At 36.9% G+C, this 25,033-nt stretch overlaps 1 protein-coding gene across 2 annotated transcripts in view; it reads right to left on the reverse strand.

Annotated features, from left to right (window-relative positions):
- The window catches only part of LOC140520805 (disintegrin and metalloproteinase domain-containing protein 2-like), a 151,294-nt gene that overhangs the window by 119,466 nt on the left and 6,795 nt on the right, over positions 1-25,033 (reverse strand). For both annotated transcript variants that reach the window (XM_072635114.1, XM_072635115.1), the window contains exon 2: positions 3,870-3,949. In XM_072635114.1, the coding sequence (XP_072491215.1) occupies positions 3,870-3,949 (80 nt within the window). The remainder of the gene's footprint in view (positions 1-3,869; positions 3,950-25,033) is intronic.

Genomic DNA, 25,033 nt, shown 5'->3' on the forward strand with positions numbered 1-25,033 from the left:
TGTTACTTAGTTACTGTCTGTTCCTCATACCTGTAGTGTTCTTCCTCCCAACCTCCAACACTTACAATCCTTGACTTCCTTTAAAACTCAGTTCCAAGTATTACTTCCTCTAGGAATTCTTTCCTGCTTCCCCTGGGAACTCTCATCACTCCCTTTAAAGTTACGTTCTATTACTTTATATTTATCTTGCATGTTCTGGTTTTACATGTTGTCTCCCTCGTTGAAGGATAGATTGGTAGCTATCAAGTCTGACTTCCTCGTGTTCAGATACGTTCTCCACAGTCAGTTAAATAGAAGACAAAAGCAGCTACAGGACAAAATCAATTACAGGACAAAATCAATTACTTGTAAATAGGATCAATAAGAAAATGACACAAGATCAACCTTTATCTTCTCAATGGCAAGAATTAGTTCTGTTTTTTCTTTGTGTCTGCAGCCCTAAGCACAATGTCTGGCACACAGTAAGTATTTAAGAATTTATTGATTAACTGACTTTTAATTTTTATATTTATTTTTTGTAAATTTTTATTTATTTTAAACTTAAATACAAAATGAGAAAAGAAAATAAAAAGAGCATTTCCATGTACACAGCAGAATGTAGGAGAGGATTCAATATAAAACAACAAATATCCATTTCAAGAAAACCTATATAATAAATAGTACATGTTGTGTTCCATGATATCCAGCTTTTCTTTGTTTCCTTCTATGTCTATTTTGTTAAGTATATTCTCAGGTATTTTATACTGTCATTTTAAATGGTCTAAAACAATAATGAATAATATTGGTGACAGTGTAGTTTCCCTATTTTTTCCTTTTAATTAAATCTTTTAGCTCTAACTTTGTCTGATATCATTACTACTCCTATTTTTTTCATAGTGAATTCAACTCCAGTTTTTTATTTTATCTTTGTATATATCTCTCATTTTTATTGTGTATCCTAAAAGCAACATATTGTTGAATTCAAATTTTTAATCTGCTACTTCTGCTTTATGGATAAACTTATCCCAGTCACATTCTAGGCTATAATTACTTGTGTATTTCCCTCCTTCCTCTTTTTCCTCACTATCCTTCTCACCTTAGTTACTCTGCCCCTCCTCACTCTTCCAATCTACTTCCACCTGCTACCTTGCCCTCCTATTCCTTAACCTACCCACACCTGTAAGAGACTCTCCCTTATCCTTTCCCCCCACCCGATCCCCTATCCCTCTCATTTCTTTCTGAATTTAGAACTTTTATACTTTTCTAGATGTATGTGCTGTTCCCTCTTTCACCCATTCATGATGAAAGTTCCAGCACTACTCAGCCTCTGCCCCCCCCACTTTCTTCTGTATCAATTTCTTCTTTTCATGTCTCATTTGTATGAGATAAATACTCCTTTTTATCTCTCCCTACACATCTTTTTAGAATCACTCCATTGTACACTGCTCAGCCAAAGCTTTTCCTTTCAACTACCCAAATAATAACAGTCATAAAAGTACTGATAATATTTTCACATATAAGAAGTAAACAATTTGACTTTATCAAATGCCTTATAATTGGTCTTTAATGTTTATTTTATATTTCTCCTGGTTCTTATATGTAAAATTTTCCATTAAGTCTACTGTTTTTGTCACAAATACCTGAAAGTCTTTCAGTTCATTAAATATCCATTTTTTTTTTTCATTCAAGATTACACTTAACTTTGCTGGGTAATGTCAGCTTCTCTGGTCCATGGAATACAGCATTTCAAGAACTATGATCCTTCAAAGTACTAGCAGTTAGATCTTGTGTAATCCTTATTAAAGCTCTATGATATTTAAATTACTTTTTTTCTTGTTGGTCACAATATTTTCTACTTAATCCAGGAGCTTTGAAACTTGGCTATGATATACAGTAAATTTTCCTTTTGGGATATCTTTCAGGTGGTGATCAGTGGATGTTTTTTTCTATTTCTCCTTTGCCTTCTTGTTCTAGAACTTCAGGGCAATTTTCCTTTATAGTTTCTTATAATATTGATTGTTACAAGATTCTTTTTTATCATACTTTTCAGGCAGTTCAACTATTCTTATACTGCCTCTCCTCAATTTGTTCTCCACATCAGTTGTTTTCCTGATGAGATGTTTCGCATTCTCTTTTTTAAAATTCTTCTGCTTTTGTTTTATTATTTCTTGGTGTCTTATAATGTCATTAGCTTCCCCTTGCCTAATTCTAGTTTTCAAGGAATTATTTTCTTCCTTACATTTTGATTCTCTATTTTCAGCTGACTGACTTTCTTTTCATAATTTTCTTTATTTTTTTTTGGAATGGTCTTTTTTAAAAATTTTTCCTCAATCTCTTTGATTTTTAAAGTCCTTTTTATGTTCTCCCAAAAACTCTTTTTGGTCTTGGGACCATATGACATTTCATATTGAAAAATGAGTGAACTTTTTAGTTCTATTATCTTCCTCTGAACATGAACCCAGATTTTCTCTATCACCACAGTAGCTGTCTGTGGTTGGCTTCTTTCTCCTTTGCATACTCATTTTTATTGTTGTTTTTAACAGCTATTAATACAAGCAAGTTCTAGTCCTGAGATACAGAGAATGATGCCTCAAGCCTCAGGTCCTTCTTAACATTATTTTCTGGGCTCTGTCCTGAGGCCCTGCCTTAGACACTCCTCTCCACAGCTAGGGCACCCAGTGACATTGTCACACAAGACACTGTTGCTCCCTCTTGTGGCTACAAACTATTGCTCTCCTCTCTGTACTGGAACGGAAACCAGGATTTAGCTCTCCTACAAGTGCCCAGAGTCAGCAGTGCCCACCCCTCTGCTATGCACTCACCAGGTTTATACTAGCTCCTCCCATACCTGTGCTTGGTGTCGCCCCACAGTGGAAGTTCCTTCTATCTTCAACTTCAGAGCCCCAAAGTGTCTGTGAGGTGAAAGTTCCTGAAGCTGAGGCTGCCTCCCAACCGTAACTGCTGAAGGGCTTGTTGTTTGTCGATTCAGTGGAGTCAGTCCAGAGGTATTTGCACTTCACTTCGGCCCAATCATTGCCCCTGGAGGTCAAGTCTTTCCTGGGGTGTTCTCAAATTGTCTTAGGAGAACATGACTTTGCCTCAGACTCCAGTTTATTTCTGCTGCTTTATATGCTCTCTGAGGTGATGTTCTATTTTTGTGGAGGAAATTTGGAGAGCTGAAAGTTTTCTGACCTACTCTGCCGTTTTCCTTGAATCCTCTCTGATTAACTATTTTTTAAACTAGCTCTATAAGGCTTGCCTATCAAATCCAACATTCTTAGTTTTTTCTTAATATAATTGCTGTTCATTTAGCCTTTTCAATATATTTTTCAACAATATGGTTTGCAGTTACTATGTTTCATAACTTATTAAAGAGAGCTTTAAAAAATGAGTACCAGAAAATCATGTCTCATTTGGACCACCTACTATTATCCTAATAGCAGTTTATTCCTAATTACAGGTAAAGTACTGAAAAGAAATAAGACTCTTAATTATAAGAATGGCAAACTTAAACATAAAGTAACAATAAAAATATAATGATTTCATTTGAATTTCAGTTTTCTTGTAACTATTTGCTAAGTGGACTTACCAGTCACAATGCAATTTTCCTGTTCTACTCATGAGGAAAAAAATTTCTGGTTATTAAACTTTCTCATTTTTTAGATTCTGGACAAAAGGAAGTACACTGTGTACCAATGTTTCAAGTACTGAATTATTCTAAAAGGGTATATTTTATAATGTCTTGAGTTTGTTTTCAAAAGTCTCAATAAATAAGTTGACAACTTTACTTACTACATAATTACTAATTCTTCGATGCAAAACAAAAGATATGAGCAATTCCTCATAAAATATGCATTCTATAAATTATAATAATTCCATTGATTAATTACATATTTGGGTTCCAAAAATTCACTTGATGGTGATGAGATCTTTAGTGGAACTGTGATTGACAGAAACGTTTGATGAGAACCTAAAAGAGGTTAAAAAAAAAAAAACTATTACTTTTTTATGCAATACAGAAGCACCATGGGGGTGTCGAAAGAAAGATGGCCTCAAATCACAGAAGATTTGATTTAATTCATCCTTTGTCTCACTGGTTGAGTGACACTAGGCAAGTCACTTAGGGTCATTAAAAGTCTCAGTACTTTTGGCAACTCTAAAACTAGAAGTTGCAGAAAAGGTACTGACCAGTTTTGGGACATGGAATTAACTCATTAAGAAGGTTCCCATACCAATGAAATCACAGATTTAGTTTCTATCCCTACTTGTATGACAATTTGTTCAACAAATTATGATCCTACAGTTTCCTCTAATTTTTTTCTATAACCTAATTCCAGAATTATTTAACTTAAATTACTTTTACTTAGCCATAGCAGAGAAAGGACATTCAAAGCAGGCAAATGAAATTCATTGAGGATACAGGCTTGATTCATCTAAGTCCAGCTCTCTTGCACTTCTCTTGGTTACTCTGGTCTGTAGTCAAAAATTTAAGGAAAAAGCTCTAGCCCCTCATCTCATGGCTGTTTTTGCATTCAGAACAAATACGCTCTTCAGTACCTTTTAAGGAAAAACTAGTCTAACCTGTACAGGATTAGGCGTTAGGATACTGCTCATACCACAACAAACCCCTTGGTGGCAAGGTCCTAAAGTTCTTATAGAGCAAGGGTTCTTAATCCCAGTTCTTAACCTGGATTAAAGGGATTCCATGAACCACAGAAAAAGTACACCTTTATTTTCACTACTATATAACTAAAAGTTAGCATTTCTTTCAGCTATTTAAATACATTATTCTAAAAGGGAGTCTAGAGGCTTCACCAAACTGTTCAAGAAATATATGACATAAAAAATAGTTCCCAAATTCTGTTCTAAAGGAGTTGCTACCATTTAACTTGACTGTAGGTCTTTTGCTAGACAACCTTGACTTCAGAGAAGCAAGAAACCTAACAAACTCATTCCCCCTCAAGAAGGGGAGGGAAAGGGTAACAAATCCTTAGTCCTTTTTTTTTGATAGTAAACAACTTTAAAATTTTTTAAAGTAATAACTTTCCATAACTTTGTCTACTGGTTTCCCAATCATGCTAAACATTTTCTGAATTGGGATGGGGGAATAGGTAGCACAAGGTTCAAACACATCCTGCCCATATTCCTCCCCTCCTTTTACATTAAAATTTCTGTTTCCACACTTAAATCCAATCAATAAATACCTCCTCACATTCTTTCCCCTATGAATTATTCCTTTCATCTATCTCCCCTTTATATATGAATATGGGAAAGGAGCAAAGTTGACCGACACATTGACAAATTACCGGAGGCAGTCCCCTTGCTATAAGTACAGATACAGAGATTCAAAGGAAAAGGTAAATTAATGAACTGCCCATTTAGAGGTTCCATCTTATACAGCAGATCTGGAGAGAAACATCATCTGATGCAGTTTTCTGGTCTACATGCTCCTTCAAGCAGTCTTCAGCACAGCATCTCAGCATCTTCTTCCCTTTTTCTTCTTGTAGACATCCAGATGTTCACTCTCTTACAAAACTGACTTTAATACAATTTTAGATTATCATTCCTATCACTCTTATAAAATCAAAATTGAAACTTTGGCCAATTGTCATATTTAAGAAATTCACATTAAAACATGGTTTTACATTTTACATTAATTTACTATTCATTTCCTCCATCAGGAAGATGAAATTTTACTAAGGAATCAATACCAGGCTCTAGTACTTACGTGAATACAATAATCATTTTTAACACAGTACATATCGCATCATAAAACAATTCCAACTTCTGGTCATGTGATGCTTCTTTTAAAGCATTTACAATATAGACCACAAACCATTTTTATTTTAACATTAACCAACTGACACAAAATAATAAATATGTATGTTAGCCTCACAAACCCTTGACCTGATTGTCTCCACACTATTACTAAGAATTAAAGGACGCAAAGTTATTGTTGTTGGTCTGAAGTTCTAAGTCTAATAGTTTAATTTTAGACTTAACCTCAGATGTTCCCCTACCAACAATCTATTATTCAATAGATCTGGTATTATGTTTACAAAATTTTGATTTTAGGAATTTGCCATTAAAAGTAGTGGCACTGCAGGGAAACAACATCTCCCTAACTTCATGTCAGTTCCAGGCAGGAGTAGATTGTCAGCTGGCATTCAGCCAGCCTTAAAGTCTGCCAGGTGTCAGTAGGGAAACTGAGTCAGGAGAATCCTGCCTCAGCCCAGGCTGAACAGCTGCTTTCCCAACCTTCCTATGAGATCACCTTTTTGCAGTTCATACCAGCATCTCACAGGCTTACTGGCATCATGGATCAGTGGCTCAGACCGCCTCTCTTGCTATCTACACCTGGAGTTAGACTCAGAAGAACAGTCAGCTGATAGTCCCATAAAACTTTAAAACATCAAGCTCCAACAATCAGTTTCAGACATGACTATAATTTCACATTGGCCAAGGAACATCTTTTGAAGCAAGTCTTAAGTAGCTTACATGCCTTTCTATACATGATCTAGTTCCTGATTAAATAACAATCATAAGTTATTACTCTAATAGACTTACATCTGTTTCCCAAACTCCTCTGTCTGTTTCTAACTCTGCTCAATCTAAAAGAAAGAGTTACACATATGGTAAGTTCAAACACTAATTTCAATTTATGTTCATGAAATGAATTCAAATCAAAAAAGCATTTAACTTTTCCATCAATGCCAAATATTATCAGAGGCTACCTGCCTCTAAGAAAATTAGGCTGAAATTCTTTTCCCCAAACTGAAGATGTCTGACTTAGTCTCAGTAATTAATTCAGTCAATTGTTTTAATGTGAATTGCTTTTACATCATTTTGTAACATGTAAAGATCTCATTCCAAGTTGGGATCTTTGTTCATTACCCCAAAAATTTTAGTCCCATTTAAGTACAGGCTCTGGAAAAAAAAACCTCTTCTTTAAAACTCTTTGGTTTTCCCAACGTGAACTGGCTCTCCTGAGGCCCATTCTATCACTATGCCCAAATCTCTGTTCTATTTCCCACTCTTAATCCTATCAATCCAAATCTCCAGGTTACTGGCCATTCCCATCAAGATCATCCCTGGAGCCCCCAGACCACCTGGGGCCACCCTTTCTCAGTAAGAGACTCCTTCCCCAGAGTCCCTCTGTAGATAAGGTAAAATTACAGTTAACTTTAAATCCCAATCTTGATCTATAGAACAATGATACAATATCATGTATTCCTTTCCTTTATCTAATTATTCCCATTACATTCAGAAAGAATGTTCCCAGAGATTTTGTCTTACATCTTAGATCTTAAATTTTGTCCTAAAAGCCAACAGTGAAGATCATTTCTATACATTTTCAAATTCTCACCAAAGCAAGTTCTTTATACAATCTCCTCAGCTGCTGGGGCTGTACTTTTTGACTAACCTGAGGACTGCTCCTTTCCACACATATATACACAATGTACCGGCTTTAAGTTTTAGCATTAGAACTATAAATGGTAAACTTAACAATTTTCATAAGTGATAACAAAATTGTTTTAGCTGTGAACTCAAACAATAAATTTCAGATGACATCAATTGCATTGTCATATCATATAAAAATTATTGACAGAAGGATGGGCTGTCTTACCAAATGCAGACAGCAACTGGCTGACTTCTTCATCCAGACCCATCCCTCTTCACCCTCTACCCATGGCTGTGGCCATGTGCTAAACCTAGATACTTCCAGGCTGTAGCTGCTGCCCCTTCAATAGAGTAATCCCATCTTAGGTCTCTAGTGGGAACAGCAGCTGCTCCTGGGGATACTGTGGGGTCACCACTAGCCAAGATTCCCAAACTTTTGGGCTTCCCTCAGTAGTGGGGAAAGGTGAATTTTTCTCCAGTTTCTTTCTAACCTGAATGAGGTCTGAGATGGAACATACACTCTAATTGTCCCACCAGAAGCAAGTACTTCCCTCAAGGGAAGAAGCCCAGACAGCCCTGTGGAGATGGAGTTTAGGTTAGAGACAGGAAGTCCCACTTCTTGTGAGAGGGGCTAGAAAATGCTGCCTGAACTGGATTAGGCTGCAAGGCTAGGGGATCTGGCTGGCAAGGGGAAAGATCAACTGAGACCTGAGGAAAGGAAGGGGTCAGTGGGGGAGATACCCAGAGACTGACTGCCTCAGGGAGAGGGACTGCAGAGGGTCACACCTCAGCAAGACCCATTGCTGGGGCTTGGAGGAGAGGGTCAAAGCCCTGAGGGTCATAAGAAGGGGGATCATCAAAAATGTCCAGTTGACCACCCCATTGTTCCTTTTGAAGGGGCAGTTCTAGCTACCAGCATCTCACAATCTTTCCTGAAAACAGGGTCCTGAGAGAGCTTGACAAAGGCCATTATGCAGAAAACTTCTATCCATTTTCCTTCGAGGCACACAATACAATTCTAACTGTAAGAGAGTATTCATTTTTTTAAAGTCCCCGAAACAGGCCATGCTTCGTGACCCTTTAGGTAATACTGAGGCCAACAATGTTGTAAAAGAACACCAGCTTTTTCCTTTTAAGTTCTTTAGAGAAACTAAATTTTTCCCAATTTTGTAACTTACAAATACAAATTAGGTAGGCCTTCCAAAAACCATACAAAAGATTTTACAAAATATTTCTTAATACAACAAATATTTTCTTCTCTTAAGAACAATTTACAATTTACCACAACCTCCTTGAACCGAATTGAGAGAGATTACAAGAAAAAAAACCCTAAAACCAAAGCCTTTTCACATTTGCTCATAAGCTTCCTTTAACAAACATACTTTAGTAAATGCTTGATTCATGGCAAAAACAATTTTAGCTAAAATTTCCTTCTTAACAGCAGAAATAAACTTTTAACATACTTAATACATTCTCAGATGGAACAGGCTTGAAAATCTCTCTCTCTCACACACACACACACATATATATTTTTAAAGGATTCTCATTTTCTCAATAAGAATCCTACAACAAGGAAACTCTTACATGAGATTCATAACAGCTCTTTTTTACCAATTCATTAATTTAACAATGCAATTCCTAATATAACATTTAAATGGATTACTTAAAAATTTAAACTTATTTAAGTTTACTTAAAAAAAAGAACAAGCCATTAATCTATTCAGCTTACCAGCACGTGGGCCAACTATCACCTGATGTCTACAATAGAATCCCCTTCCAGCTTAAATCTACCATTATGTAGCACACATCAGCATTTTCATTCCTTATTTATAACCAAACATAAGTTTCAAATTATCAAATTTCTATCACATCCCTTTTAAACTCCAATCTATATGTAACAAACCACAAATTTAAAAATCATGTAAAAATTACATTAGATTAATGTTGCATCTAACGTATACCCATCTTTATGTTAAGCACTTTACAATCATAAATGCCAAGTTAACAACATCTTTCTGCTTAATTCTGACAGGAAGAGCATTCTCAGATGCTGCTTTGTATTTTCTTTTTTTCCTTAAGTAAAAGAAAACTTCTCTAGAAGGACCACGTGGCTGGCCATTTTCAGCTGTGAATAGCCTTTTCCCTTTTACTCTACTTCCTCAAAGAGCTGAAACACCATCCTCTGGCTCCCCTCACCGCTCCCAGGCCCAGCAGACCGGGCCTCTCAGTCTTTTAAATCCTATGGGGGAGGGTAGCCTTCCCCTTGTCCATGTAGTCTGAGCACATGAACAGAGTTGATGCTTCTAAAATAAATCACTGAAATTCTAAAGTGAATTTGCAATTTTACATCAACTTTTGGTATCAGATACATTGACCCAGTTCAAACCTAAAGTATGGATTTTAGCTTAGAGATCTCATTAAATCAAAACTCAGCTTTTAACTCCAGACTGCCAGTATCTTACTCCGCTAATTTCCATTGAAAAAGAGCTCCTCCTTTAGGTAAGGCAGGGAATGGCTGCCACTCCCACATCCGAGGAGGAAAGACTTTCCCAGATTCAAAAACTGAAGTCTGAATCCAATTAGAGAGCCTCCTTCAATATCTTTATCACCCATACAAAGCAGCAATACTTGATCATTTTTTTTGTCTTTTCCTTTGTATTTTGGCACCTCATTCCAATTTAGTAATCTATTTCCCAAGGGAGTATTTGCCAGTATGCTCTGACTCTGCTCTGAAGCCTGGGGTTTGGATTGCTCCTTCCCCATCCTAGCACAAGGGCTGCCACACAGTCACCTCCAAGCTCAGACACCTAATACCTGAGACTCACTGGACTGTCTCTCTGACCAGTCCACAGTGGGGATCAGACTCCCTGGACTGTCTCTCTGACTAATCCATAGTGGGGATCACTCACCCTCTACAGTCACCCCACTAACAGTCACCCAATAGTGTTCTCAGAGGATCTTTCCCTTGGGGTCTGCAGTCCATAAAATTTGATCGGAGGCCGTTGCTAGTCCTCTCAAGTCTGAGACTCCCAAAACTGACCCCCAGACCCATGAGTGCTTACCTTCGGGTTATGCACACATAAGTTACCTGACTGAAGACCGTGAACACCAACCAGTTGTAGTTTCAACTTCCTCAAAGCTTCAGAGTTTCAGAGTCCCTATACTTTTCTGTTTCTACTGAATTTCTCTACTTCAGGTCGCTACTTCACAGAGAGGGAGGCTTGGCACTCAGTTTCAAGGACCATAAGAGAAAAATCTCCCAATGGGCACCTGCCCCCAAACTGAGTCACTGTCTGTCTCCCTGGGAAGTCATGTGATTCCAGACAGGCCCCCAAAACTGTGTGGGACAATGCACGACCCCCCCTTCCCCCTCAAATTGACTGCTCAGAGGTGTCTCAAAGTAAAAATAGAAAATCTTTATTCAGTTCTCGTGAGAAGCAGGCAGTCCCTTCACCAGTGAAAGCTGGAGTCAGGAAGCAAATCCTTATTCTTTAGAAGCCTCTACTAAAGGGCTGCCCCAGCTTATTCTCAAGCAGGTCACTTTCTAACATGATCCTTTGGTATTCTAAGTCTTTTCTGGAAATTGTCCAGTGACAACTTGGTACTAGCAATAGTTATCAAGTAACATCTGTAAAATAAGCTGAAGAAGGAAATGGCAAACTACTCCAGTATCTGGAGTCACAAAGAGTCATACTGAAATGACCAAACAACATTTATACAGTACTTACTATGTGCTAAGCACTTTACAAATGTTATCTCATGGGATCCTCACAACCCTGGGAAGTAGATGCTATTTATCCCCATTTCACAAATAAGGAAACTGAGGCAAACAGAGGTTAAATGACCTACCCAAGATTAGTCACAGGGTTTGCAAGTGTCTAAGGCTGGATATGAACTCAGGTCTTCCTGACTGTAGGCCCAGCACTCTGTGCATATAGCTACCCAATCATTCTACTGGTAGTAATGTAGAAAGCTCTCATCAGTTCCTAGTAAGCAGAAGGTTATGCTCCTGCCTTTGCCACTGGTATACTGCCTGTGTCTACTCTGCTGGGTCTATGTCTCTACTCACTCAAATCCTATACAAAAGCTACCCAGGGCCTGAGTACCTGTGACACAACCACTGAATCTATGTGAAGGCAAACACTGCTGGAAATTGGCTACCCTCCTGTGCCAGGGACTTAGTGCAGATAAGCTACTACTGTTCCCCTGTGCTAAGGCAGAAGCACTGTCTTACCAAGCATCTGATTCTGCCCCTGCCATGAGATTACGTGCTGACCCACTCCCAGTGCCATACAATGACAATGTGAGGATTTGATTATTCCCACACACTAGGGGCCAGCACTACCTGGGCCTGATTCCCATTCCTATGCCAAAGACAAGCCTTGTCATAGGTCTGAGATCAGCCAAGCTGGCCCATCTTTCAACCCCATCCCATTTGGGGGCATGAACACTGCAATATGTTGTTACTGCCAAGGCTTGACTGCCCCCTTATGCTATAATCAACCTTTTCTGCCTTCTATTAGTCCTGACTCCCCCCATTCAAGATTCCATGTCACCCCATTATACTAGGACTGAGCATTGCCACAGATGTGAACATGGCTATGCTGCCACAGCTGCCCTGTGCTAAGGCAGGAGTGCTGCCAATGGCGGCGCTATTGCTTTTGGGCCTTGAGATCTGCTCCTTCAGGATAAAGACCTCATAAAGACCACGAGATATGGCCTGAGCACTGTTCCTCTGTCCTACTCCTACCAGTCGGTCAGAGCTGCCAGAGCTAAGATTTCTCTATTAATCAACATACTATCATTCAATCTTTCTCAATGATGTAACTCCAAGAACCAATTCTAGGCCCCCATGGAGAATTCCAGTCCCTCTGCCCTTCAGCACCTTCTCAGACAATCGCTCCTGCTTTGGCTGTCTCTCTTTCCAGTCTTGGTACTATTTAGTATTATTTTTTTCAACCTGAAGCTATTCTCTACTCTCAGATCTCATTATCTTGTCCTATCAAAGGTCATTCCTTGACAAATTCTGTTGTTATTTCCTATTGGGTCTGATTCTTTATGACAACATTTGGAGTTTTCTTAGCAAAAATAGTGGAGTGGTTTGCCATTTCTTTCTCCAGCTCATTTTACAAATGAGGAACTGGGTCAAATAGGGTTAAGGGACTTGCCCACAGTTACATAGCTAGTTAAGTGTTTGAGGGTAGATTTGAACTCATGAAGATGAGTCCTCCTGACTTTAGCTCCACTTAGCTGTCCCTTCACAAACTCTAACCTTGTACTAATCATATTATATACTTCCAGTGTTACTACTTACATGCTAAAGAACAGAGCTAGAGGAAGTTATGAAACTGTACAGGTTTCTGTACAAATCTCTGTTATCAAATCCCACCGAGGTCCATTCTGCAACTAAGCAATCCCTTTATGCCTCCCTAATTAATTCCCTATACCACTAACAATAGCAGCTGTTCAAAACATTCTCTTCTCTCTTCAAGTCACCCGCAGTACTCTCTACCCCTCTGTCCCTTATTCTGTATAACTGAGTAGAGGACTTTGACTCATACTTGACCAAAAAAATCAAGATCATATATCATAATACAAGCTCCTTCTTCTCTCAATCTCTTCATCTCACATTCCTTTAACTTTAAATCCCACTATCACCATCTTATTCTGGTCACTGATTAGGCAGGTTTGTGGTCTCTTTGGTAAGACCAACCCTTATATATGTACCCTTGATCTCATCCTTTCTAAATATTCTCCAACAGATTTGCTATATCATCATTTCTCTTTCCAGTCTTCAGTATCTAGTAACTCTATGTCTAAAGACTACAAACATACCCAAGTTTTCAATATCATCAAAAGAATGTCAGTCTTTTTTGAGATTATGATTAACAAAAATATTTTTATGCCCTCCTGCCTCCCTCCCATTCCACTGGAAAAATTAAACAAAACTCTAAACATGCATAGTTAAGTAAAACAAATTCCCTCCCTTTTGTCATTTCAGGTAGCACAGTAATATTCTATGACAATCATATGTCATTTGTTCAGTGATCCAATCCCCAGTTGATAAGCAAACTGTTTTTGCATCTTTGCAGCTACAAAAAGAGATGACATAAATATTTTTGAAAATATGGTTCCCCACTATGCCTAAAAGGCTATAAAAATGTGCATATCCTTTGACCCAAAATATCCATTTCTGGTATTCCAAAGAGATCACATGAATAGGAAAAGGACACGTGTGCAAAAAATATTTATAACAGTTCTTTTTGTGGTGGCAAAGAACTGGAAATTAAGGGGGATGTCCATCAATTGGAGAATGACTGAACAAGTTGTAGTATATGAATGCAATGAAATACTATTATGCTATAAGAAATGATGAGCAGGTAGGCTTCAGAAAAACCTGAAAAGACTTATATGAACTGATGCTGAGTGAAGGGAGTAGAACCAGAATACTGTATACAGTTATATCCACATGGTGTGATAACTAACTTTGATAGACTTGGCTCTTCTCAGCATGCAAGGTTCTAAGACAACTTCAAAAGGCTCATGATGGAAAATGCTATCCACATCCAGAGAAAGATTTATGGAGTCTGAATGCAGATGGAAGCAGACTATTTACTCTCTCTCTTTTTTGCTTTGTTTTGTTTCTTCTTTCTCATGATTCATTCCATAATTCTTCTTTACAACATGACTAATGTGAAAATATGTTTAATATGAATGAATATGTAGAGCCTATAGCAAACTGCACAATGTCTTGAGGAAAGGGGAAGAGGAAGAGAAAATTTAAAAATCAAAAGCTTGTGAAACTATATATTGTAAACTAAAAACAAATTAAATTAAATTTATTAAATAACATGGTGCTTTTTCTTTTTTCATTGAATTCTTTGGAGAATAGTCACAGTAGTAGTATTACTGGGTCAAAAAGTATGCACAGTTCAGTGATTACTGCAAAGTTTCAAAGTGCTTTCCAGAATGGCTGTACCAACTAACTGCAACACCATATTAGTGGGCCTATTTACCCACAGCTTCTCCAAAGCTTGCACTTCTTTTTGTCACCTTTGCCAATCTTATGGGTATGATGTGAAATGTTAGAGTTGCTTTAATTGGCATTTCTCTAATCTTTAACTATTATTGATATGAAACAATATAATTGATATATAGATAGCTTGAATTGCTTCCTTAGAAAACTACCATTTCATTTTTTTTTTTACTATTTTACAACTAGGGAGTGATTTTTCTCATAAATTTTATTAAAAATCAAAACCTTAGCAGAGAAACTCTGACTGTGGTGGCAGACATCTATCATCTGTGTAGTTGGAGAGGCTAAGGCTAATATATCACTAAGTCTGGCACAAATATGGTGAGCCTCCAGAAGCAGAGGGCCATCGACTGTTTAAGGAAGGAAAAACCAAGCTTCCGTGCGCAATCAGTATTAGGATCGAGCCTATGGGTAGCTGCCACACTTCCAGCCTAGGAAAAGAGGGAGCACAAGAGGGAAGAACAGGGGAGAGAGAGCACCATTTCAAAGGTTCTTCTGCTCTGCCCTGCATCATAAGCTTACTTTCTAATATTAGTTGTATTGGTTTTATTTTTATAAAAAGCCTCTTACTTTTGTGTAATTAAAATTGTCCATTTTTTTCATCTGTAATCCTTTCTATCCCTTATTTGGTCACTAAATGTTCTTCTAGTCACAATCTACAACAATATTATGTTCATTTACTTGTGCATGTCCTTTTTTTAAATAGTATTTTTGCCTAATTAAATGTCAAGACATTTCACTTTTACAAGATTTTAAGTTCCAAATTTTTCTTCCTCCCCCCCACTTCTTCCTAAAATGGCAGACAACTTGATATGTTATACATGTATTATCACATGCAACATTTTTCCATATTAGTCACAATTGTGAAAGAAACAGAGGAAAAGAAAAAAAAACATGAAAAAGAATAAAGTGAAAAAAGTATGCTTAATCTGCATTCTGAGTCCATCAGCTCTTTATCTGGATGTGGATAACACTTTCCTTTGTGAGTCCTTTGTACTTATCTTGGGTCATTGTGTTGTTGAGAAGAGTTGAGTCATTATTCATAGTTGATCATCACAAAATGTTGCTGATACTGTATACATTTTCCAGGTTCTCTCATTTCACTTTGCATCAATTCATACAAATTTTTCCAGCTTTCTCTGAAATCTGCCTGTTCATCATTTCTTACTGCACAATAGCATTCCATTACATTCATATACCACAGCTTGTTCAAATATTCCCCAAATGATGGGCATTCCCTCAATTTCCAATATTTTGACACCATGGATAGAAATGTTACAAATATTTTTGCCGAGATAGGCCCTTTCCCCTTTTTTATGATCTCTTTTGGATACACACCGAGTAGTGGTATTGCTGGGTCAAAGAGTGTGCATAGTTTGGACATAGCTGCAAACTGCCCTCCAGAATGATTGAATCAATTCACAACTCCACCAACAGTGCATTAGTATCCCATCCTCTCCAACATTTGTTAGTTTCCTTCTTTGTCATATTAGCCAATCTGATAGTTGCAAAGTGGTACCTCCGAGTTGTTTTAATTTGCATTTCTCTAATGAAAAATTATTCTGAGCACTTCTTCATATGCCTATAGATACCTTTGATTTCTTCATCTGAACACTGCCTGTTGTATCCTTTGACCATTTCTCAGTTGGGGAATGGCTTACATTCTAATAAATTTGACTCATTTCTCTATATATTTTAGAAAAGATCTTTATTAGAGACACTTGCTATAAAGATTACTTCCCAGTTTTCTGCTCTCCTAATCTTAGTTACATCGGTTTTGTTTGTGCAAAAGCTTTTTAATTTAATATAATCAAAAATATCTCTTTTACATTTTATAATGCTCTTTATCTTTTGTTTAGTCATGAAAATGTAACTTACTTCTCCTTTAAGAATTTGAATGCTATACCAAGTGGTGCATATATGTTTATTATTGATATTACTTCACTGTTTATGTACCTTTTAGTAAGATGTAGTTTCATTACTTATCTCTCATAATTAAGTTTTTCTTTTGCTTTATCTGAGGTCAGATACTCCAGCATAATGGATTCTGTGCCAGTCCCTTATCTTTACTTTCTGTGTACATATTGTAAGAATCTGGTGTTTGATCCACTCTGCTATCCACTTCCATTTCATTGGAGAGTTCTTTCCATTCACATTCACAGTTATGAGAACCATATATTTCCCTCCATCCTATTCTTCCTCCTATTTGTCCACTCTGTCCTTTCATTTTTTCCCTCCTCAAGAGTGGTTTGCTTTTGTCTACCACCTCCCCCAGTCTCCCCTCTCTTCTGTCAGTTCTCCTCTCCTTTATTTAATCTCCTCCTCTCCTACTTACCTGTCAGGTATGATAGATTTCTATATTCAACTGACTGTGTATATTATTCCCTCTTTCAGAAAATTCCAATGAGAGTAAGGTTCAAGTGATGCCCATTGCCCACCCTCCCATCTTTTGCTCCACTGTAATAGGTTTGTTGCCCCTCTTCATGTAAAATAATTTACTCCATTCTACCTCTCCTTTCCTTCTGCATTAAGTGTACTCCTTGTTCTCATCTCTTAATTATTTTTATGCCATTACCTAAATTCACCTTATACCCAAACCCTCTGTCTATGTAAATTCCTTCTAGCTGTGTTATTAGTGGTACAAATTTTAAGAATTATAAGTTCCCATGTAGAAATGTAAACCGTTCAGCTCCATTGGATTTCTTATGTTTCTTTTTCCCTTTTCCCTTCTTGGGCTTGTCTTGGGTCTTGATATTGGAGATAATTTTTTTTGTTCAATTCTGGTCTTCTTATGAGAGTTTGAAATCCTTCTATTTCGTTGAGTAACCATTTTTTCCCTTGAAGTACTATGCTTAATTTCACTGGGTAATTGATTCTTGGTTATAGTCCTAGCTCCTTTGCCTTCCAGAATATCATGTTCCATGACCACCAGTCTTTCAATACTGCAGCTGCTAAGTCCCGTGTAATGCTGATTGTGGTTCCTTGATATTTGAATTGTTTCTTTCTGGCCACTTTCCCTACTTTTATCTTGATCTGTTAGTTCCATAATTTCAATATAATATTCCATGGAGTTTTTATTTTGGGATCTCTTTACTGAGGTAATCAGTGGATTCTTTCAATGCCTATTTTGCCCTCTGGTTTGAGAATATCAGGGGAGTTTTCCTTGACAATTTCTTGAAAGATGCTGCTGGGGTATCCTTTTGAATATAGCTTTCAGGTAACACAATGAGTCTGACATCTCCTGGATCTATTTTCCAGATCATCTGTTTTTCCAAGGAGGTATTTTACATTTTCTTCTATTTTTAATTCATTTGAATTTGTTTGATTCTTGATGCCTCATAGAATCATTATCTTCCACTTGCCCAATTCTAACTTTTAAGGAGGTGCTTTCCTCAGTTAACTTTTGCACTTCCTATTCCACTAGGCCATTTATATTTTTAAGGTATTGTTTCCTTTCTTTTAAATTTGATCTCTGTTCTGAGGGGGAAGGGGCACTGTATCAGGCTCTTGGCCCAGGAGCTTCAGACCCTGGTTGTTTACCTGGCATTATATTATGTAATGGTAATTTGAAGAATATAATGGCAATTTAAATGGGAAGAGCTTTCCTATTAATTAATAGGCCCACGTGACCTGACTGAGTCACATGGAAGCCTGAGTCACATGAGTCTTTGGTGAGAGAAATTTGCTGAACAGGTGGAAAAACAAGGGGTAGATAAGGAAGGGTGGAGCAGAGCTGAGAGGAAGTTGGTCAGACTAGTCAGAGCTGGGAAAGAGAGAGCAGGCAACTAGCATGAGTAGGACAGCTTGTGGTTTTGTTTAAGAGAATCTGTTTGTGATTTGTTTAAGGGAGCTGGTCTGTGGGAAGACTAACAGAGGAAAGGCTTGGGGATGGCGTTGCCTTCTGCATTGTTATTGTGCATGCATTTCTTTGTTGCTATAGTGGATTTGACCTTTGTGTTTGAATAAATGTTTTCCTTCTGCCTTGTATATGGAGAGTCTGTCATACTTTGAGATTCAGAACTACACCACCATATTCATAGTCACCCTGAATACTATGAATATTGCCTTGGAGATACATTTGGCATCATGAACAGGATTGTAGGGTATAAAGTTTCTAACTGGAGGAAGAAAGCCTTTAGAAAAAGAAATGGATATCCTAGCATGGGAGGATTTACCTCATTCCTCCCTAGCAAGGGAATCAGCCAAAACTGTACTGTACAATGTACAGTACCTTGTGAAAACTGGGAACCAAGGTAACAGAAGGGGGAAACCAGAGATTTGGAAAGATATTTGCAAGGAATACCAATAAAACCAGGGAAAGAATGGTCAGGGGTGTGTAGGAGAGGTTGGATTTTATTAACAGGTTACCGTATTATGTATAAAAGCAGAGATGAGTTGCTGAAGGAAAAAATTCAGATGGAAAAAGAATTAGCTAGTCTGCATAGGAATTCTCAGTGTTTAGGTTCTCCTTTAAAAGAGCAAGTTGGAGGGGTCTTAGGTGGAAGTAAAGGTTGTTCATTTAACTCAGAAGAAGCAAAAAGCTAGCAAAAGAAGTATGCATACAACCTTTGTACAGACCCAGGAAAGCACATGGGAGGAAAATGTAACAAAGTTACAGCTGGAAAATGAAATAATGTTAGAGGGAGAAGCTTCTCTGGCAGAAGCATACCCAATAATACTAAGGTGAAAACAGGAGAATCATGGGGACAACACAGTGTTTAGGGAGATAACTGAGGATTTTACTCAATAGGAGGTTATAGATATTTTGAGTTGGTTCACCTAAAAGATGGGAAAATCATTAATATCTTGGATGGTCAGAATCAGTGATGAAGGGGTGGGAGGAGTATCTATAGATGGCAGGGATTGCTTGAAATTTATAGGTATCAGAATCCTTTTGTACAGCAAGCTTTTAGAGATTACAATATTTAAGGAGTAACAATACAACTAATCTGTTATCTTTGTCTTTAGAAGAATGCAGTAAGCAGTATTCTACTGATTCTATGTGGTCTCATGGAGATAGACCATGGTATTTGCTTAGGGACTATATAAAAAAGTTAAAGGAAGAGGTAATGAAGATTGCCATAATGATTGGAAATACAGATGAGTAATATGTTACTCCCTTAGCCATTTCCCATAGGAATATAATAGTGAAGACAGCTCCTCCTGCTTACAAGGACCTAGTTTTGACTGTAATAATTGGGGAAATAGAGCACCCTCTTTTGGAGGTGCTGGACAAGATTTCACAGTTAAGTGACTTAGGGAACTGGGGAAAAGATGAACTTCCTCTACAAAGAGAAGAGTAAATAGCCAGTGGATTCAAAGTCACAATAGATTGACAAGAAAAGAATTGTTTATTGCTCTATTGAGAGAAGAGGTAGATTTTGGAAGCATAGATGATATTCCAACCAATGAACTATACCAAATGTACCAAGAAAAGAGTCCTGATACTAGATGGAATAGAGAAGTAAGACCTGCTCCTATGGATCCTCCTCAAACATTGTGTCCAAGTTTGTCACATCTGCAGGGAGAACAGGAAATTAACTCAGATTAAAGAAAGTGTAGCTTTAGCCAAAATGATGACCCCCAAACTTCAAATTAGAAAACAGTAAACAACAGTGAATGAGGCTATGATAATGAGTTCATGGACTCCAGAAGCATGGCTGACCCTATATCTTCCCTGCTTCTGGCCATCTCCTTGTTTCTTCCTGGCATTTTTGTCTGTTCACCTTGTTTGCGAGATTTGTTTTCTGCAGATTTAATACCCTCCACTTGTAAAAGCCTGATCACTTAACCTGAATGTCACCCTGTCTGATATGCTGTGTCACCTCTGCATCTGTCATCAACCAATCCCAGCTGAGGAACTGACCCTTTGTATGGGAACTCTTGGGATAGAAGCAGTTCAGCATTCAATTTCAGCAGGAAGTAGCTATGGAAGATGAGACCTTTGCCCCTTACACCAAGAAATTTTGGGCCCTATTCACTCAAGGGAGGAGTAATGGGGTGCTTGTGCTCAAGCCCCCACCCAGAGATATTGTTTTATATGCTTATTTTCTGTTATCCCTGTTAAAGTTCTGTTGATACTAAACACAGACCTATATAATGAATATGAAAAATCGTGGGGACAAATGTAATGATAATTTAAAGAATGTAATGGTAATTTAAATGAGAAGATCTTTCCCATTCATTAATAGGCTCATGCGACCTGCCTGGGTCACATAGAAGCTTGAATCACATGAGTTTGTGTGGGAGGAACAGGAAGGGTGCAGCAGAGCTGAGAGGAAGTTGGTCAGACTAGTCAGAGCTGGGAAAGAGAGAGCAGGCAACTAGCATGAATGGGAGAGCTTGTGATTTTGCTTAAAGGGAGCTTGTTTGTGATTTGTTTAAGGGAGCCAGTTTGTGGGAAGACTAAAAGAAGGAAGGCTTGGGGATGGTGTTGCCCTCTGCATTGTTATTGTGTATACATTTCTTTGTTGCTGTGATGGATTTGGTTTTCTTCTGCCTTCTACATGGACAGTCTGTTATACGTTGCAATTCAGAACTATGGCAGCACATTCATAGTCACCATTGGTGCTGTGAATATTGCCTTGAAGATACACATTGATGTTGCCCTGAGGCCCATGGGGGCCCTTCATATCTGATGCTGCACTGAGGGGATGGCTGGCACTACCAGAGGCTGTAAAAGTCTGTCAACTTACCTGGTGCTGAGCCTAGAGTGTACTGAGACTGGTGAGATGGTTCCGCATTTCCCTAGGGTTACACTGAAGCACATGGTGATCTGGTCATTGGTGGCTGCCTGTTTGCTTAGGCACCTATAGGGTTGGCATCTACCTCTTTGCCTAGGGGTAAGCTAAAGCATGTGGTGGTCTCAGAGTTGAAGTCTACTTCTCCTGGCTATGCTGAGGCATTTCCCCCCATTTGTCTCAGCACATTTAGGGAAATGGGCAGACTCCCTCCATGAAAAGCTCCACGTTTCAGTGTAGCCTTGGGCAATCAGGCAACCTCTAGTGGCTACACCCCTTCATGTTCTACATAAAATCTGTTCGACTGATCATTGTTCTATTTTTTAAAATGCATCAAATTGTTTTGATAATTACTGCTTTGTAATATAGTTTTAAAATGGTGCTATTAATCACCCTTATATCTTTTTAAAATTATTTTTCTTAAGATTTTTCAGTTTCTATTCCTCCAGATTAATTTCATCATTTTTTTCTAGGTCTTATAAAGTAATACTTTGACTGTTTTTTGCTCTTCAGTTGTTTCAGTCAGGTCCGACTTTTTATGACCCCATTTGAAGTTTTCTTGACAGAGTGGAATGGTTTGCCATTTCCCTCTTTAGCTCATTTTACAGATGAGGAAACTGAGACAAACAGGGTCAAGTGGCTTGCCCAAGGTCACATAACCAGTGCAGATTAGAACTCAGGAAGATGAATCTTTCTGACTCCTGACCTGTTACTTTATCCATTGTGCTAACAAGCTGCCTACTTTGATTAGTAAAGAACTGAATGAAGAAAATTAACTTACGTAGTATTATTTTATTATGTAAGCTCTGCCAACATATAAGCAATTCATGTCTAATTACTTAGTTCTATCTTTATTTTTTTAATTTAATTAATTTTATTTGCTTTCAGTTTTCAACAATCACTTCAATAAGTCTTAAATTTTTTCTCCCTCTCTCTCTTCTCCCTCCCTAAGACAGTATGCAATCTTATATGGGTTCTACACATACAATTTTGTTAAGCACATTTTTGCACTAGTCATGTTGCATAGATGAATTAAAATGAATGGAAGAAACCATGAGAAAAAACAAGCCAAAACAATGCACAAGAGAAAATAGTTTCCTTCACTCTGCATTCCAATTCCATAGTTCTTTCTCTGGATGTGGATGGCATTTTCCCTCAAGAGTCCTTTGGGAATGTTTTAGGTTTTTGCACTGCCGTGAAGGCCTCAGTCTATCAGAAACAGTCCTCGCATACTGTGGCTGTTACTGTGTATAATGTTCTCTTGTTTCTGCTCATTTCACTCAGCATCTAGGTCTTTATAACCATAAATTTTTGTAATTATATTTATATTGTTCCCATGTATACCTACTGGTAGACTCTCAATTACTTTATGCCTTACACAGTCAACTTAAATGGAATTTCTCTGTCTCTTCTTGTATTCTGTTCATAATACATAGAAATGCCAATAGTTAATGTGGATTTAATTTGTATTTTGCAACTTTATTGGTCGCTGTTTCAAATAATGCTTAGTGGACTCTCTATAGTGTTCTCCAGGTAAACCATCATATCATCAACAAAACATATACAGTTTCTATTTCTTCTATGTTTTATTTCTTTAATTTCTTTTCTCATCATTGTTATAGTGAACATTCCTAATACTATGTTAAACAGTCATAGTGATAATGGACATTATTGGTTTAACTCTGATCTTACTGGAAAGACTTCTAGTTCATCCTCATTACATATAAAGCTGGCTCTTAGTACAAAATATTTATTCCTATGTTTTAAAGCATTTATAACAATATTGAGTTTTATCTAGTCAAAAGCATTTTCTGCCTCTATTGACATAATAACATGATTTTAATTGGTCTTATCATTAATTTGCTCTGTAATTTTGATGGTTTCCTAATAGTGAATCAACTAACATTCCTGATAAAATCCCAACCTGTTCATAGTGTGAAATCTTTGTGATGTATTCTTATAATCTCTTGGGTAATATTTAATTTAAAACTTATGCACTAATGTTGATTAATTTTATCTGTTTTAAATCCGGTTTATCAAGACCATATTTGTCTTATAGAAAGAATTTTAAAAACATCTCTTGTCCTATGTTTTACATAAAGATTGGAATTTTTTCGATGACTACTTGATAGAAATCAATTTGTAAATCCCTCTGGTCCAGAGTGTTTGGATGGACAGAGAACTGATTTATAAATGTTTTGATTTCTTTTTCTGAAACTGGATTATTTAAAATCTTTATTTCTATTGCTATTAAAATCTAGCATTTTATATAAAATTATTCAACTATTTCATTTAAATTGTCAGTCTCATTTGCATATACTTGGGCAGAATATTTTCTAATGTTTTATTTTCTATGGATTCTTTTTTTCACTTTTAATACTACTAATTTGGTTTTCCTCTATTGTTCATCATCTTTGCATTACAAAGGAATTTATTAGGATCCCTTCTTTTCAAATAGCTTTAGTAGTATGAAGCTGTTCTTTGAATGTTTAATACAATCCACTTATAAATCAATCTGGTCTTGGATGTTTTTGTTCCTGTAGCAGTTAATTAGTGGCTTGCTGAATTTATTTTTGTGATTTCTATTTCCTTTTCTCATCATTTCATATTTGCATAAAATGCATTCATTTCATTTCATTTGCCAGTTTTATTAGCATACAATTGGGCAAAAGAATTTCTAATATCCTACATTTATTCTTCATTTTTTCTCTTTTCATTTTTAATCCTGATGTTTTTTCTCTTTACTTTAAAAACAAAATTAGCTAATGTTTGATGAATTTTCTAAATAAATTTCTAGTTTCATTAATTCAATACAGTTTTGCTTTCAGGCTAATGATCTCTTCATCATTTACCAGAATTTCTATGGTTTTTTTTTTTATGTGAATGCCTTGATCACTGTTGATTAAAGTGTTGAGAGATTTTCCTCAAAGGCCTGCTTTGGTTGCATCCTCATATGTTATCTGATGGGTGTAATTATCTGAACGAAAATATATATTTCTATTATTTGATCTTTGATCCAAATTATTTTCTTCAATGGTCCACTATTTAATATAAGTTCTATTGCACTATTTCCAGTAAAAGGTGTGCTTAATTATATTTGGTTTTCTACATTTATTTGCTTTTGTATCCCATTATGTGGTCAATTTTTGTAGAAGTGTCATGTACACAACTGCCATGCACAATTTCAGTATATAATCCTTTATATTCCCATCTAAGAATCACCTATCTATTTCTGTTTCTCTTCTAGTCTTTTTTTATGGTAAGATCTTTAATATTAAGATTATGTATCCATTCAGAATTATTGTGAAGTGTAATGTAAGATATTGGTTTCAGTCTAATTTCTGTCAGACTGCTTTAGCAGTTTTTATCAAATAGAGTTTTTTCCTAAGTAAATTATGTTTTCCACTTTGCCAAACACTGGATTAAGTTCTGTTTCTGAATTTCCCTTACCTAGAGTATTCCATTGATACAGCTCTCTAATTATTTAACCAGTACCAAATGGTTTTGATGACAGCCTTTTTCTAAAATCTGAAAATGCCATTTCCCCTTTGTCCTTCCTTCTTTTCATCACATTTCCTCTGATATTTCAAGATGTTTTGCTTTTCCAAATGATATTATTATTTTCTCAAGCTCTGTAAAATATCCCTTGGAAAACTGATTGGAATAGCATTAAAAGTATAAATTAATTTTGGTAATATTGTCATTTTTATTATGTTGGCATGACCTCACCATGGGCACTGAATACTACAGCTCTTCTTTATTTTTTTAAGGGAAGCTTTGCAATTGAATCTGAACAAGTCTTTTTCATGCTTTGGAGGTATTTTAAGCATTGGCAAAAGAGCTGCTTTTGCTCTGAACTACAATCTGACCTTTCATG

This window comes from Notamacropus eugenii, chromosome 1 (genome assembly GCF_028372415.1).
Source record: "Notamacropus eugenii isolate mMacEug1 chromosome 1, mMacEug1.pri_v2, whole genome shotgun sequence".
Lineage (NCBI taxonomy): Eukaryota > Metazoa > Chordata > Mammalia > Diprotodontia > Macropodidae > Notamacropus > Notamacropus eugenii.